The sequence below is a fragment of the Chrysemys picta genome, chromosome 2, assembly GCF_011386835.1.
Source record: "Chrysemys picta bellii isolate R12L10 chromosome 2, ASM1138683v2, whole genome shotgun sequence".
In the NCBI taxonomy this organism is placed as follows: Eukaryota; Metazoa; Chordata; order Testudines; family Emydidae; genus Chrysemys; species Chrysemys picta.
In genome coordinates, this window is record NC_088792.1 from 161,145,816 (window position 1) to 161,158,777 (window position 12,962).

Here is a 12,962-nt window from a genome sequence, read left to right on the forward strand (position 1 = left end):
TGCTTTCTCAGCTAATAGGAATTGATGCAATTATCCCGTCTGGTTTTTATTTTCCTTCGTGTTCCAATATGTGCCTTTCCAGCTCTGCTTTATGTCCCATAGGGAATTGTGAAGGAAATGCAGTGCAGTGCTTCAGAAAACTAATCTCTTGGAGGTTATTTATCTCAGGCACAACTTGTTAACTTTGTTCCTTTCATGAGGCAAAAATAGAAATGAAACATTTCTGTGGTTAACAAGTATGGACTCTTATAAAGGCAAGGTTGGAAACCTCAGTTGCAGATAGTGTATAGCCCCTAGCAGATCTTTTCAGGTAGGAAAAGTTCTAATCCTTAGAAAGAATTTTCAAACTTTCATTCATTAAATGAAAATTTCAGTGACCAGTTGGGGGTCAACTCTCAGGTTCTTGGATCAGTCCCAGACAGCAGGTGCTGGGACTGATATAGAGGAAGCATCTTTCAGTCCTTAAATACATCCTTCTTTCCCAGCTCATCTGATTCTCAGTTGGCTTTAGGTAGATTTTATGAGAGTCCAGTTCTCAGCTGAAACAACAGTTCTTCAGGAAGTGAAATCTTTGAGGTGGAACAAGGAATAAAGTAACAGACTAAGGACCTTCCCTCCACAAAAATGAATCCAAACTATGTTAATACACAAACTTTGGAAAAACAGAAGTGAATATGGTTTTCTGAAGATGCCTATACTTGTTGCTTACACAGCTCTCATTTAAAATAAGTAAGAGCAGCAAGGCTAAATATTAGCTATTTAAGGGGTCTAAAAACCCTGGAGGGAGACTGAATGATTACAGTAAACTGGTAGGGTTAAAATGGGGCTGAATTAGCAGGAAACTTTTCCTTCTCACCACTAGAAAATGTCTCCCAGGGGAAGTTTGGAAGCTTGCTTGTGTTGTTTTGTCAGGGAGACAGCCTAATAGAAACATAGGTGCTAGAAATGGGGAACAAAACTAACCTTTTCCTCAAATTCCCTTGACATTTACCAAACTAAACCCATTTTGGATCTTGACGTAAATGTGATATTCTAGAATTCATTTTTCCCTTTCCATTAGGAGTACAATTACTTTAGGTTTACACAATGCTAACTAGTATGAATGTTGATAATTGAAAGGGGAGTGTAGAATGAGTATGGCTGGCATATTAATAGGAATTCTAAATATAAGTGCATATGAACTTATCAAGTCCTAATTCTTGGTGTCATTTTGATACACACCTTCTGTCTTTGCTGGAGTCTACAGTATGTCTGGCAAATGATTGATCAACTTGCCTTCAGCAATACAATATTTTTTCTGCTTTCCAAATTCACATGAGTTGCAGATTGTGTTTAACCATTTCAACCATCTGGAAAGTTAAAATTACCTTGTGTTAAATGTTTGCAGAAATAAGTATTCTAGAAGACAATGTTGGAAAATAATTTCTTGGTCATCTATTCTATTTGACTTCAGTATCACAGAATTTTTCTGTATACTAAACCCATACGTTTTTGGTCCAATCTCCTCTTAAATACTTAGTGTTGGGGGTCTCATCAAGTACCCATATCAAGTTGCCCCATAGTATGCGTGGTAATATACCATACAGTGTGTGTGTGTTTTAGCAGTATTCACAGACCAGTCAGTCATAGCCAAAGTGCAAAAATTTCATCTGTTGTCTGTCATGGAACATGACATGAAGACATATATTAATGTCAAATTCATACATGATAGGTCAGGAGAAGAAGTTTATGGTGAAGAACTTCGTAGAGTAATTAGGAGAGACCAAAACAGCTGTAGTTCAAAAATTGTTAATTGTCAGAGATACAAAAATGTCCTGTGAGGTCCAGCAATAAGGATGTGACTCTAAAACAAGCTTTCAGACCAAGAGCAGGAAATCAATGAAATATGTGCCAACTAAATGAAGGTTCATTTCTCCATTTGTGCCTAGTCTTCTTGCCTAAAAGGACACCAGTTTTTTGGTAAAGTAAAGATACAACATGATGGGGAATGCCTGGTTGGCATTACAAGTGCAGAAGTTATGCACTAATCCATTTTCTCTCAGTCTCTAAAAATTAGATAGCAGATTGTCTTCCCCTCATGAACAGAATGAGGGTGGAGTTTTGTGGTTTTTTTTACTTACCCCTCCCCCCCCCCCCCGCACACACACACATAGAAAAGGTTTCCATGGCATCACCAAGCTTGCGAAAAGCAGAGATTGACTTGTGAAAGCAAAAATGACAGATCACTTTGGTTAGAGCCAGTCCTAAGTTTTTGTCAGTTTCTTGTGCATATGTTACTTATTCCAGTGGTCATTCCATACTATTATTCTCTGTTGTATAGTTTCCTTGGTGGGTTTATATATATAATCCATCAAGAAGGATTGTGTGTGTGTGTGTGTGTGTGTGTTTTATTTTTATCTATTTGCTTTAAAGTTACATGTTTTATCTTGGAAAAAAAAAATTGAATTTTTTCCCAATGCCCACAAAAGTTTGCCAGGTTACAAACAGATGCACTACAAGCATCCTTTGCCAGTGCATCATAAACACCAAAACATTCTGCTTTTCCATACCTCAGCCAGCCAGCTAGCCATGTTAAATTTGGCCAAATGGCTTCTGGTTCTGCCATTTAGAACACCAAACTCCTTTCATTCCTATTAGGATCTACTGTAGATTGTAATCTGTGTTTGCAGGACGGGAATGTTTGTTGCCCTCTCAAATTCAATGATTTGTGGTTCATTCACCATCTGTGCACCCAATTTCCCATCATAGAGCTTTTTAAAGGAAAATTGTACCATAGGGGACAGCATTTAATTACCTGGCTTAAAAATGAGACTTTCAAAATGAATAATGGTGGACTTCCCTTACTAGTTTTGTTTAACCACTGTAGCACTGACCCTTTTTATTGTCAATAAAAATAACAGAAACTACCTCACAACCAATTTCCTGTCTTTGTCATGCATTCAAATGGTAATTTCTAGACCAGTGGTTCTTAACCTTTACTGCAGCCTGCACCCCTTTGGTTCTCAAAATATGTTCTCACACCCCTTATCAAAAATCAAAATATTTTTCTCGCACTCCTTAAACCTAAAACATATGTTCTCGCACCCCTTAAACCTAGATATATTTTTGTTTGTATATTACAGTAATCGTTAAAAAAGTTTAATGTTAATAAATACATAGGTTTGATGAAACAAAGTAGTTGTACTTATGTGCCTGTGCTTAATTTGTGTTTTCAATGATTTACCTTCTAAAAAAATCTGGCATGTCTCGCACCCCCAGAAAGGGCATCTCACACCCCCGGTTAAGAACCACTGATCTAGACTGTTAACCTGACCCTGACAATGGCTAATACCAGTTGCTTCAGAGGAAGAAACCCTATAATGGAAAATTATGGAGTAGCTCACTTCTTATTGAGAAAGTTTTCCCAATGCCAGGAAGCTAGAGATAGATTTATACCCATACCTCTATTATTTCATCCTAGTCATATGTGTCTTTTTATCGTACTAAGCCCTTGGCCTCAATTATATCTTCCAGCCATGAATTGCACAATTTAGTTATGTACTGATTATAAAAAATACTTTAATGAAAGGTTTCAGAGTAGCAGCCGTGTTAGTCTGTATCCGCAAAAAGAACAGGAGTACTTGTGGCACCTTAGAGACTAGCAAATTTCGGATGCATCCGAAGAAGTGGGCTGTAGTCCACGAAAGCTTATGCTCTAATAAATTTGTTAGTCTCTAAGGTGCCACAAGTACTCCTGTTCTTTTTACTTTAATGAAAGTTACTCACGCAGATAGTCTCTCTGAATTCTGTGAGATATGGGCAGTAGGAGTGGGCACTTAAATGCAGTGCTTGGTGTGTGTGTGTGTGTGTGTGAGAGAGAGAGACAGACAGACCGAGACCAGCACCATTCCTAATATAACAAGACAATAAGCACAGTAATTTCTAAAATCTGTAAGGAAATTAATAATTAATGTATTGTGTGAATGATTAGTATAATATATACTTATACACACACACAGGCTTGTATTTTTGTGTGCTACATATATAGGCACATAAGAATGAATATTAACCATGTATGTACTTTTGATAGCTAAACAAATATTTAATAACTAATCAGTTTTCCTTTTAATTTTTATTTCATTACATCATCTTTACATTGAGAAATATAGATGATTCTTGACTAACTTCATCTGAGCTCGCCAGGAGTTAGTTAAGAGTAGTGAAGTGTGTGTGTGTGTGTGTGTGTGTGTGTGTGTGTGTGTGTGTGTGTGTGTGTGTGTGTGTGTGTGTAAAATAACGAAGAGAGGTAACAAAGAAACTAACACAACGAACTGAAATGCCTGGAAAGAAATACCTTGGAAGAGATTTTTTTTAAATGATGAAGGAAAATATATGGACAACATAAAAAATTCATATTGTCAGCAAACAAGGAGAAAACATTTCATTTATAGAGCGAGACAGAAAGTGATATGGGAAATAGATACACTCCATGTAAATTTATTAAGTGCAACTTTCTCTCTCTTTCTCTTTCTCTCTCTCTCTTTTAGATAAAAAACCTCTTCATGAAATAAAACCCCAAAGTAAGTTGTTTTTTGTCTTGTAAATATATATATTTTTTCATTTTCTCTTTCATTCTGCTTTATTTGTTTAGGAGCTAAATAAAACAAAGTTGTATGAAAGACAAATGGATTAACAAAAGCCTCTTCTTAGTAATCATAGATTTTAGATTAAATATAAAAAAGTGACTATTCTTCAGTAGTTATGAATCAAATCATGGGCCCTTTTTGCAGTAATGCTTATCTTAGAATTGCTCTCTTGAGGTCTGTTGTGGTTTTATGGTTAAAACTGGACCAAATGAAAAATGTCTATATAAACAAAGGTTTTGCCCAACCAGCTAAAATTTTTGAGTTTTCAGGTTTCCCTTTTTACAAAAACACCCCCAAATGTCCAGAATTACAGTGAAGATATTTTGATTATATTTTTGACCTAATTATGTTGTGGGGGGAAATCTGTTTTCTGAGAAGCACTAGTTCTGAGTCTGAATATGTGAAAATTTCTTTTAATTCTTCCAGTGAAAGATTCCCTATATGTGCATATTATTTATTTGAAACTCCCAGATATAAAGGCCACATTTTATAATGAGCCTAAGTGAATTAGGCACTTAAATCCCATTTAAAATTTACTGAGGTTTGGTCATCTAACTATTTGGCAATCCTTTGGAAATCCCAGCCCAAGGTATATATCTTAGGAATACATAAAGTAGCCTTTAGATGTCAAATTGACGGTTAATTTTCATGGGGCTTCATAAAGGGAAGTTCAGTAAACACAGTTCAGAGTATTTTGCTATGTTAAAAAACAGGGATTTCTAACCAAAATGATTCTTTCGTAATGCATCTCATCCACTGATAGTCATTATATCCACACATATTGAGGATATATAACTTAGTTGCAAAAATGTGATGCAATAAAAGTAATAATAAAGAAGAATAATTATCCTCCTAGATAGCTGCACCTCTTGGCAGGCTGAAGGAACTTGGCCTTCAGTTTCTCATCTTGTAACACATTGGAGTTCTGTGGGTATCCTACATAACCATCCTTATTACGCTTTATTGCTTGGATTGCACAGAGTCCTTGAATAAGAGCATTTCCCCTGTGCTTTTTCCAATTATGAAATATTTCTATGGAGATTCAAAATCAAAAGCAAACTGTAAAACATTCCATGGTTGACTTGCATTTTCATGCCCTTCTAAATTTGTCTTAATGGGACCATCCCCGTTCTGCCCCGTACTGTTGATCTATTTTGTAACTTATCTTGAGCAATTGTTGCATTTTTATCTATGCACCTCCTTCTTAATTATTGGATCCTAAAAGAGAATCCATCAAATTGCTTTAATTTCTGATTTATTAAAAATAAAACCTTAATGGGGGTCAATTTTAGTGCATGAGGCTCCTAGGGGGAATTAAATGGTGTTTCTTTAAGCTGTGAGGCTAGAAGTACATTATATAAATACAGCTTGTTGCTGTTCAGTGAAAACAGGGGCTTAGTTTAAGACTACATGAATCATCATTGATGCAAAATCAATCAATTATGAAGATAATTAAGAAACAACCTGTTCTGCTAAATAGCCTTATACATGGTTCTCTGGCTTTGACTTGTTTCATATCTGTTAAGTCTTTCACATGCGCAAAGAATGATTATATGGAGAGATAGGTTTCCAGAGGCTGGAGGGGACAAAAAGAAAGTAAAATGAAGGGAGAGGGAGAATGAAAGCTAGAGAAATCTTTGATATCTCCTAACAAACTGTAATGGCAAACTGGAGGAAATGTGTGCCCTCCATGGCTCATGGAAAGCACTTATTGTAAATGAGATAATTTAATCAATTACATTTCCTAATGTACTAAACCAAATGTTTCATTTTCTGCTCCTGCACATCTTAAATTATCTTCAGGTGCTTTATGAAACTTAATCATAGTTAATAGAAACTTCATTACCATCAAATATGCTTTCAATAAGTGTTGTGTAACAGTGTCAGGAGATGGAGTGAAATATTGGTTATGATTACCACAAACACATACCCTGTAACAAAATCATAGAAACTTATTGCTTTAAGAAAGTCACTGCCTCCTCTGGGTCAGGAAGATGCGGTTCATTAAATAATAATTGGTTGACTTCAAGTGTTATTTTCAGTTGAATCCCATCTGGAAAAAAACACAAAGTACCAAAGTAAAAAAAAATTCCACAGTTCCTTTTTCTTGAATCTCTGTTTTCCCAAGGGAAAGAAATTCTGCATAAAAGGCGAGAATGGAAAAAGAGATTAAAGTGTTGGGTTTTTTTCATTTTCATTTGTTGTTTGGAAACAAATAATAGTGCTCTGAATAGAAATGAAAGAATAAAAACTTTTTTATAAGCAGCATTGTCCCTTGAAACAAAATTAATACCATTTTGCTTTTTAAAATTGTCATACTTAGTGAATTCTTTTTTTCCCCTTCTGATTCTTAACTCTTTGTAGTTTTGCTGTTGTCTTTTCATCCCTGACTAAGAAGTAATTGTGTGAATACCTGAGTATCACTTTCAGGTCACATCTAATACCAAAAAACCCCCCACCACTGAACATCTTGTTAAAGATAAGGAATCCTAGAAAACAAAAAACTTATACCAAGAAGAGAACCATCAAATTTAGGTCCCAGTTGTGTTTTTAAAAATATATATTTTTCATTAAAGTAAATTGTTGTTGTTGTTCTAATGCTGTTAGTATTTTTTTCCAAATCTTTTTTATTAGTATTTGAATATTCTCCTCAGCACTTGTAATCCAAACATGGCAATCTTGTGCTGAAACCAAAAATGAAACTGACTGATCTATTTTATTGTCTAAGATGAGTGAAAATGAGAATGTAAATTATCTAAGTAAATATGTTTGAATAATGTAAGAATTAAGAATTATAAATTACTATTAGTAACATAGCTGAGGGATTTTCTTAATGATTTTTACCCCAATGGTGTTTAAAATATGACAGCTCTTTAAAATATTCTCAGTTTTACATATCCTGTTTTGACAGTGAAGAATAACTTCTGAACTCCTGTTCTATACATCTATAGCCACCTGTGCTCTACACCTCTGGCAGCAGCGGATTTTTATTATTAGCAGCGGTATGCATGCTTTAGATCAGAATTTAACCTATTTTAAAGGAGGAGGGAACAAATTAAGATTTTCCACTTTTTTCTGTAGAAAAGGGATACTTTTTAAAGGTTATATGTTTAAGACAACTACTGGATAGGTCAATGTAGCTCTCAAAAGGATGGGAATGTAGAGGTGGGGAGCTCATACACTTGTTAACTGATTACTTCTACCCCCTGGGATATATACCACTCCAGGATGTTTCATAATAAACAACACATCTCCTGGCTTACCCAACATACCAATTATTCACAAAAGTTAATTCAGGAATAGAGTATCAGAGTTAATTATCTAACAACAAAGATTGCTTGGGAACAGATAAGTGAGAAGAAATTGAAATGTAGTTGATTTGTAGACTTCCTTTCTTATACCCTGGTATTAGAGATTGAAACTGAGGAAAGAAGGTTACTTTTGTGGTTAATGGCAGGGACTCAGGAGATCTGGGTACATTCCAGGTTCTACCACTGTGTGATATTGGGCAAGTCTCGTGATTTCTTTGTGCCCCGGTTCCCCATCTGTAAAAATGGGAAAATGATACCTCCTTTGTTGGTCTTGTCTATTTGGATTGTCAGATTTTTGGGGCAGGAAATGTCTTTTACACTGTTTATGTGTGTCACCTACCATACTGGGGAGGGGGAGAGTCTTTTGGCACTAACATAATTCATAATAAAATGGGCTCAAAACTCCACTGTAAATTTTCTAGCATGACAAACTTTCCAAAAAGTTTCCAAAGTCTGGTGTGAGCAGACTTTGAAACATTTTCATTGTACTTATAGCAAAAGTTTGGGCACATTGTGGGTCAAAACTGGGTACTTACCTAAGAAAATATGCCATAATTACAGTGGTGGTTTGCAAATATTGACTATTGAATAGCAGGTTAAACCTTCCCTCCATTTCCTGTTCTGTCTGACAGCTGCCAATAAATGCTAACTTCTCCAGTCATGCTAGGAAAGAAAGCCAATCCATTTCCTAACATAATGAGAGAGAGCAACAATTTCTGTTTGTGTGGAAGGAAAAATGTAGTAGAAATAAAAGAATCAAATGTCATAAAGATACCATATGCTCATTATAAAATTATTTCCAGATATTTTTAAACCTTATGTGGGCTTGGGTTTGATTTCACCCAAAATTAAAAATAAAACAAATCACCAAATTGATACCCGACTCTCTTTTTTTTCTTGAAACTTTATTTTTTTTAAACATCATGACCTTAAGGATGACTAAAGTCATCCTTATTTTGCATCATTTCATATTCCTTTCCACATGTGTTCTTAAGCATCTCTATAGCTGATCTGTTCTTAGTCATAGAGATATTCTTCTCCATCTGCATCAATAAAATATTACTCAGGGAAGAAGCCGACCAAAGATTGCTAACAATCTGGAGCTGTAGTTCCAGAAATATTTTTCTTCTTTCTTTTTTTTTTAAGAACCCAGGACCTCTTGGAATATCCCTTTTTCCCCTTTGCCACCAGCTAAATATGAAAACATACATGCTCTGTCTCTTTCCCTTTCTACTGCTGGTCAAAAAAATAAATACAAATTGGTGGGGATCATACACATTTCACAAAAATGTTTTTGCTGTTCTGGTGGCAAATTTTGAAAGGGATGAAAATTTGTATCGCAAAACTTTGAAACTTGAAAAATGTTCAGTAGCTGTATCTGGCTAAAAAATGATAAAAAAAAAAAAGGTTGATAGACATCTCTCTTTTTCTGGCCATTATTTCACTGAAACTTGAAATCCCCAATACACACTTACCAAAATTGTGAAATTCTAAAAACTTCAACCAGTGCTAATGACTTATACAGTATACATGAGCTTTATTTCTAATAGAGCTACTTGGAAAAGGAGTATTTTTCCCTTCAAAATATTCAAATTTTAAAAATAAAGAAAAGCCATTTTGATTTGTAAAAATACAAATTATAAACTAAACAGAAATTTTTGCAAAAAAAAAATCTAGTTCTTGATTTTAACACTCCCCCCCCACACACACACACACAAAATAAAGAAAAGTGTAGAAAAGAATAATTTGACCATCTCTTGTTTCTAATGTTCTTTTTTAAAAGTCCCATTTGTGGCACATTGTCAAACCATTGACAGCATAGGCTAAACATGGTCATATTGTACCCATAGGCTGCTCTGATTGGCAGTTCAGATTCTTACACCATCACCATATAGCCAATTTTGAAACAGCACTGAAAAATTCAATCTACTGCTTAATGAGAGAGGCATGACCTGCATCAAAGATCAGTCCAATCAGAGAGACACTAAACTCCAAGGGCTTTGGCAAAGAACTAGAGAATGAACCCTACCCAGAAGTCGCTCACTTTAAGTTCCTTCAGTGTGTCCTGGCCCTCTCCAGGAGCTAGAATTCTAAATTCAACTCAGAAGAGACACTCTGTTCCCCTCACGGCAACTAGCAATGGGCTTTGGAGCAACTCCCTTCCTGGCAGAACTCCCTCCACAACAGAAGAGCCTCAGTCAAGAAGATACTGCTCCAAGCCTTATCCCAACAGAAACTAGGTACCGAAAAAACACACCCTCCACAAACTTGTGCTGCAGAGGCAATTTAATTAGCTAGAAATGATCATCTACAAGTAAGATTATTGATGGTTATCTTCATGAATGACTGAGTGTACTTCATATATCTTCAACGTTATGTCCTAGCCTATGTCTCCCCTGCCACCACAATCTGCCTTCTTTTGCATATGGACACTCTGACCGAAAAGTAAATTATGTTTTGTGCAATTATGAAAGTCAAACAAAGGTGGCATCTGATAGAAATACAATAAATGAATGATCATGTCAGGACATTAAACTCTACAAAGACCCTGATTTTTTAAAAAAATTGTGTTATAGTGTTTAAGTTTCCTCAATACATCACTTTGCGTCTACAATATCCCTTGTGGAGCTGGATGTTGAAAGTCCCAGAAACTATTAGCCACCCAGTGTAGGGGAAATCCCTTCATACAACTGATCTGAACTCTTCACAGATGTTCCTGGACCACAAGCTAGAAATCTTTAGGGGCATATCCCAGTTAAACTCAGGTACACGAGTCTGTACGTGTTGGAGATTTTCTGCCACTGTTTCTGGAGTGGCCACTGTAAATATAAGGCTTTTTTCCAGGGAAGAGCCTGACAGCCACTCTGATTTGCCCTGAGAGTCTCTGTCTCTTTACTAAGTAATGCAATCCAAGGAGAACCGGTTTAAGGTAAATGGAGATTCTGTGAGCAGAGTTTGCTTTATATCTCTGAGTACTTGGCTTGGATTCTGTAGAGGACGGCTTGATAACCAATAGCCCATTGCTTCAGCCTACTTAAAGCAGCATGTATCTTAATTTCAATTTTTTTTGCTGCTGGTTGCTCCTATTGTACAGCTCCCTTGAAATTAGGGGGCTGTCAGTATTCCACTGGAGCATTTGGCAGAATAGCTGGTGTGCGTTCCTGGCAAGTTAAGTGTCCAACATTTAATTTACGTAACTAAGTGGTAAAGCAGAAAAAGCAACTTTTACAAATTAGGTCCCTGCTCACAATTTCTCAACACATGTCATCAGCATCCTTCTGTCCTATTTCTCTTAAAATTGTCTGACCATCTGGTTCTTAGATACAGTATAGGGTTTGAGGGTGAAATTCCTACCTGTGTAGAGCTTGGCACAAGATAATGCACTACATAAACCCTTAGACTAAGAATTAAGTGGTGGAAGGCCATATACTGGCCTTCTATACAATACTGCATTCTTCCTCTATGCTATTACAATGCTTCACAATGTATTCGCCATTTACTGCTCAGTTATTGAAAAGTTCGGTCTGAATTTCCGATTCCTACTTATTTTCACTATGATTTGTTTGTTTAAAATAATACACTTTCTTCCAATATGCATTTGATAATGCAACTACCATATTTGTGAGACGACAAAAGCTTTACAGAGTAAATACATGACCATTTCTTTCTCTAAAGCAAAATTCAGCATAAGGGGAATTATCTAAGGGCCCACAAAGTGTCTTGCCAAGTAATTTAATTTCATGGTTCTTGGTCTCAACTCCCACCCCATCATGCATAGTTGGACCTAGACAGCTCTGTTATTGCAGGTCTCATCTGGGCTACCCTCACCTGCTACCAAAGTTTTAAAACATAAAAAACTTGGTCATAAGCTGCCCAATACATAAGCACTGTTTGGTTTCATATCTGTTTTTAATGGCAAAGAGCACTTGCAGGAATTCCCGATGATGGCTCAGATTCCATCAGCTCAGTAGGACAAACTCTGTAGGCTGACTCCTTAGCTTTCTTGTGTGTTTGAGAGGTGGTAAAGTAAAGTAAAACCCACAGGAGAGGGTGAAATATGAAATCTTTACTTCACCAATCATTCCATCAAGTTTGCTCTCTCCTGGATAAGCAGCAGGGCTCAACCCCAAACCCTTTATGTCCCTGGAGACCAGTGAGAGACAAGAGTTGGTGTTGGCTTTGAGCAGGGGGTTGGACTAGATGATCTCCTGAGGTCTCTTCCAACCCTAATATTCTATGGTTCTATAAGAGGCATTTTGTTCCCTAACAGCACCTCTCCTTGCTATAGTTGTGCTGGAGTCTCCTCTTTACTAAGACAATGTAACTCAGCCCTTAATCTCCACTAGGCTGGAATGGGGAACGATGCTTGTCACCCCCACTGTACCCACCCCGCTCCCCAGACCTGTGGAATACACTGCTGTGGTGGGGACAAAGCTAGGATGAGATTTGCGCTCAGTTCTCTTCATTCCTGGACCTGCGAATGCTGAACCCTCCAGTCACAGGAAACATCAGATGACGTGCCAGCCATTTCCTGGAAACACCTGATGTTCCAGTTGTCTCCTGTTGTGTTTTTTTTTAACACCTTCCCTGTGTGTTAAATAATCGTGAAGGTTTATGAGAGTGAAAGAGAGGAAGAGAAATTAAACAAACGCCCATGCATGGCAATTGCTGGGCAGGAGGACACCCCAAGCCCTCACTACACACCATCCAAAAATCTCAGCATATTCCTCACTGAGGGCTTGTCTATACTTACGCGCTGGTTCGGCGGCTGGCAATCGAACCCAGAAGTGCTCCCCGTCGACTCCGGTAATCCTGCTCGGCGCGGAGCCTGCCTGCCGCGTCTGGACTGCGGTAAGTTCGAACTAAGGTACGTCGACTTCAGCTACGTTATTCACGTAGCTGAAGTTGCATACCTTAGTTCGAATTGGGGGGTTAGTGTAGACCAGGCCTGAGAAACATTAGTCTTGAGATGTAGTCTGAACCCAGCTTAATTTTTACCTTCCCAAATGCACCAATCAATCCTCAT

General features: G+C 37.0%; 1 protein-coding gene across 13 annotated transcripts in view; it reads left to right on the forward strand.

Annotated features, from left to right (window-relative positions):
• The window catches only part of UNC5D (unc-5 netrin receptor D), a 374,043-nt gene that overhangs the window by 305,890 nt on the left and 55,191 nt on the right, over positions 1-12,962 (forward strand). For 6 of the 13 annotated variants that reach the window (XM_065584624.1, XM_042840352.2, XM_065584628.1 and 3 more), the window contains one exon: positions 4,527-4,559. The exons of the other annotated variants lie outside the window; for them this stretch is intronic. In XM_065584624.1, coding sequence (XP_065440696.1) covers positions 4,527-4,559 — 33 coding nt within the window. The remainder of the gene's footprint in view (positions 1-4,526; positions 4,560-12,962) is intronic. 13 annotated transcript variants of the gene reach the window in all.